A 2,500-nucleotide genomic window follows, 5' to 3' on the forward strand; every position below is an offset into this window, starting at 1 on the left:
ATTAAAGACCGGGGAAGGGTGTGGTGGTGGAGGATGATGGACTACATTGAAGACCAGGGAAGAGGCGGCGGTGGAGCATCGTGGACTACATTGAAGACCGGGGAAGGGTGTGGTGGTGGAGGATGATGGACTACATTGAAGACCAGGGAAGAGGCGGCGGTGGAGCATCGTGGACTACATTGAAGGGGGGGGGGGGTTCTGGGTGGGTGGAGGATCATGGACTACATTGAAGATCAGGAGGAGGTGGAAGATAGGTGACCATATTGAGGACGAGTAGGGGGTGATTGAGGACTGTGGACTGATTTTAAGACCGGGGGTGAGGTGGAGATATGTGGACTACATTGAAGACCAAAGGGAGGTGGTGGTGGAGGATCATGGGCTAAATTGAAGACTGGGGGCAAGGGGTGGGGGTGAGGGTGGAGGATCATGGACCACATTGAAGACCCGGGGGAGGTTGAGGATTATGGACTGCATTGAAGATAGGGGCGGGGGAGATGGAGGATTGTGAACTACATTTAAGACCGGCGGGGAGGTGGAAGTTTGTGGACTACATTGAAGACCGGGGGGAGGTGGTGGTGGAGAAGCATGGACTGAATTAAAGACCGGGGGTGAGGGGTGGGGGTGGAGGATCATGGACTACATTGAAGACTGGGGGGGGGTGGCTTTGGAGTATCGTAGGCTAAATTGAAGACCGGGGATGAGGGGTGGGGATGGAGGATCATGGACTACATTGAAGTCCAGGGTGGAGGGCTAGGCGTTTGAAGAATTTTGTGGACTACATTGAAGAACGGGGAAGGGTGTGGTGGTGGAGGATGGTGGACTACATTGAAGACCAGGGATGAGGCGACGGTGGAGCATCGTGGACTACATTGAAGACCGGGGAAGGGGAAGGGTGTGGCGGTGGAGGACTGTGGACTAAATTGATGATGGCCGTGGCAATGGAGGATCATGAGCTAAATTGAAGACTGGTGGAGGGGTGGCAGTGGAGGATTGAGGACTAAATTGAAGACCGTGGGGATGGCGATGGAGGATCATGGACTACATTGAAGACCGGGCAGAGGGGGTGGCGGTTGGAGGATTGGAGGGGGTGGCACTACATCGTGGACCACATTATGGCAGTGGAGAATCAGGGACTATATTGATGATGGCGGTGGCAATGGAGGAAATTGAAGACCGGGGGATGGGGTGGCAATGGGGGATCGTGGACTAAATTAAGACAGTGGGGGTGGCGGTGGAGGATCGTGGACTACATTGAAACTGGGAACAGGGGGTGGCGGTGCAGGATTGTGGACTTAATTGAAGAATGGGTGGAGGGGGTGGCAGTGGATGATCGTGGACTACATTGAAGACCAGGGGCGAGGGGTGGCAGTGCAGAATTGTAGACTCAATTGAACCACAGGGGCGGAGACCAGGAGATGATCATGGACAGGAGGGAAGACCAGGGAATGCAGGATGGTTGTATCGCGGACTGAATTAAAGACCTAGGCGGGGATGTCTTGTGGACTAAACTGAAGACCGGGGCAGGGCGTCCTCACAGACGAAGGTGAACTTTAAAAAGTGTAACTTTAATAAGTTCAGCGTGAAACTACTTCAGTGATGAGCAGTGCTCAACTTGACAAACTTCATCCTGACTAAGTTTCACAGGAGCTTCACACTAGCGTATACCGTGTGTGTATTACTGTGTGTGTGTGGGCGTTTGCAGCAGATGTAGTGTAGGTGTCAGCAGGCAGGCGACAACATCATCTGAATATAAACAATGATCTGAATATGATTTGTGTTGGCCTGCACACATTAACCCACCGCACGTCCCACTACACACACACACACTCGAGCTTGGCTCCTGGAGTGTGTCTTGGTGAGAAGTGTGATCTGGTGGCGTGTTTCTTCCCGCTGAGTGCTGACGATCTTCGTGTGTGTGTGTGTGTGTGTGTGTGTGTGTGTGTGTACACGTGTCGTCCATCAGGAGGTGCTTCAGATGGAGAAGCAGATGGGTGGAAAACTGCTGGACGAGCCCAAATCTCTCAACTTCAAGGACAGCACACACAACCTGCGCCTGTCACTGCACGACGTCCCACACACACTCTGGAAGAGCAAACTCATCGCCAAATACCAGGTGAACACACACTCACATGCGCACACACACACACTCTGGTAGAGTAAACTTATGCACCAAATGCCTTGTAAACACACACTCAAACACACACAAACACACACCCTGGATAGGTAAACTCATCGTTAAACACACACACACACATACTAATACAAACACACACACTTTGAAAGGAGTAAACTTATCGCTAGTTACGCTAATTACCAGGTTAACAAACACACACACAGACACACAAACACACTCATACATGCACACACACACTTTGAAAGAGTAAACTATTCCCCAAATACCTGGTAAACACACACACACACACACACACATACTGTACACACACACACACACACTCATAAACAAACACAATGTCCCACACACACTCTGCAAGGGCAAACT

The 2,500-nt window shown here is 51.4% G+C and overlaps 1 protein-coding gene across 10 annotated transcripts in view; it reads left to right on the forward strand.

The window, feature by feature from the left end:
• The window catches only part of unc5cb (unc-5 netrin receptor Cb), a 256,956-nt gene that overhangs the window by 249,712 nt on the left and 4,744 nt on the right, over positions 1–2,500 (forward strand). For all 10 annotated transcript variants that reach the window (XM_073914032.1, XM_073914033.1, XM_073914034.1 and 7 more), the window contains 1 exon segment: positions 1,964–2,113. In XM_073914032.1, the coding sequence (XP_073770133.1) occupies positions 1,964–2,113 (150 nt within the window).

This window comes from Danio rerio, chromosome 10, assembly GCF_049306965.1.
Source record: "Danio rerio strain Tuebingen ecotype United States chromosome 10, GRCz12tu, whole genome shotgun sequence".
Lineage (NCBI taxonomy): Eukaryota > Metazoa > Chordata > Actinopteri > Cypriniformes > Danionidae > Danio > Danio rerio.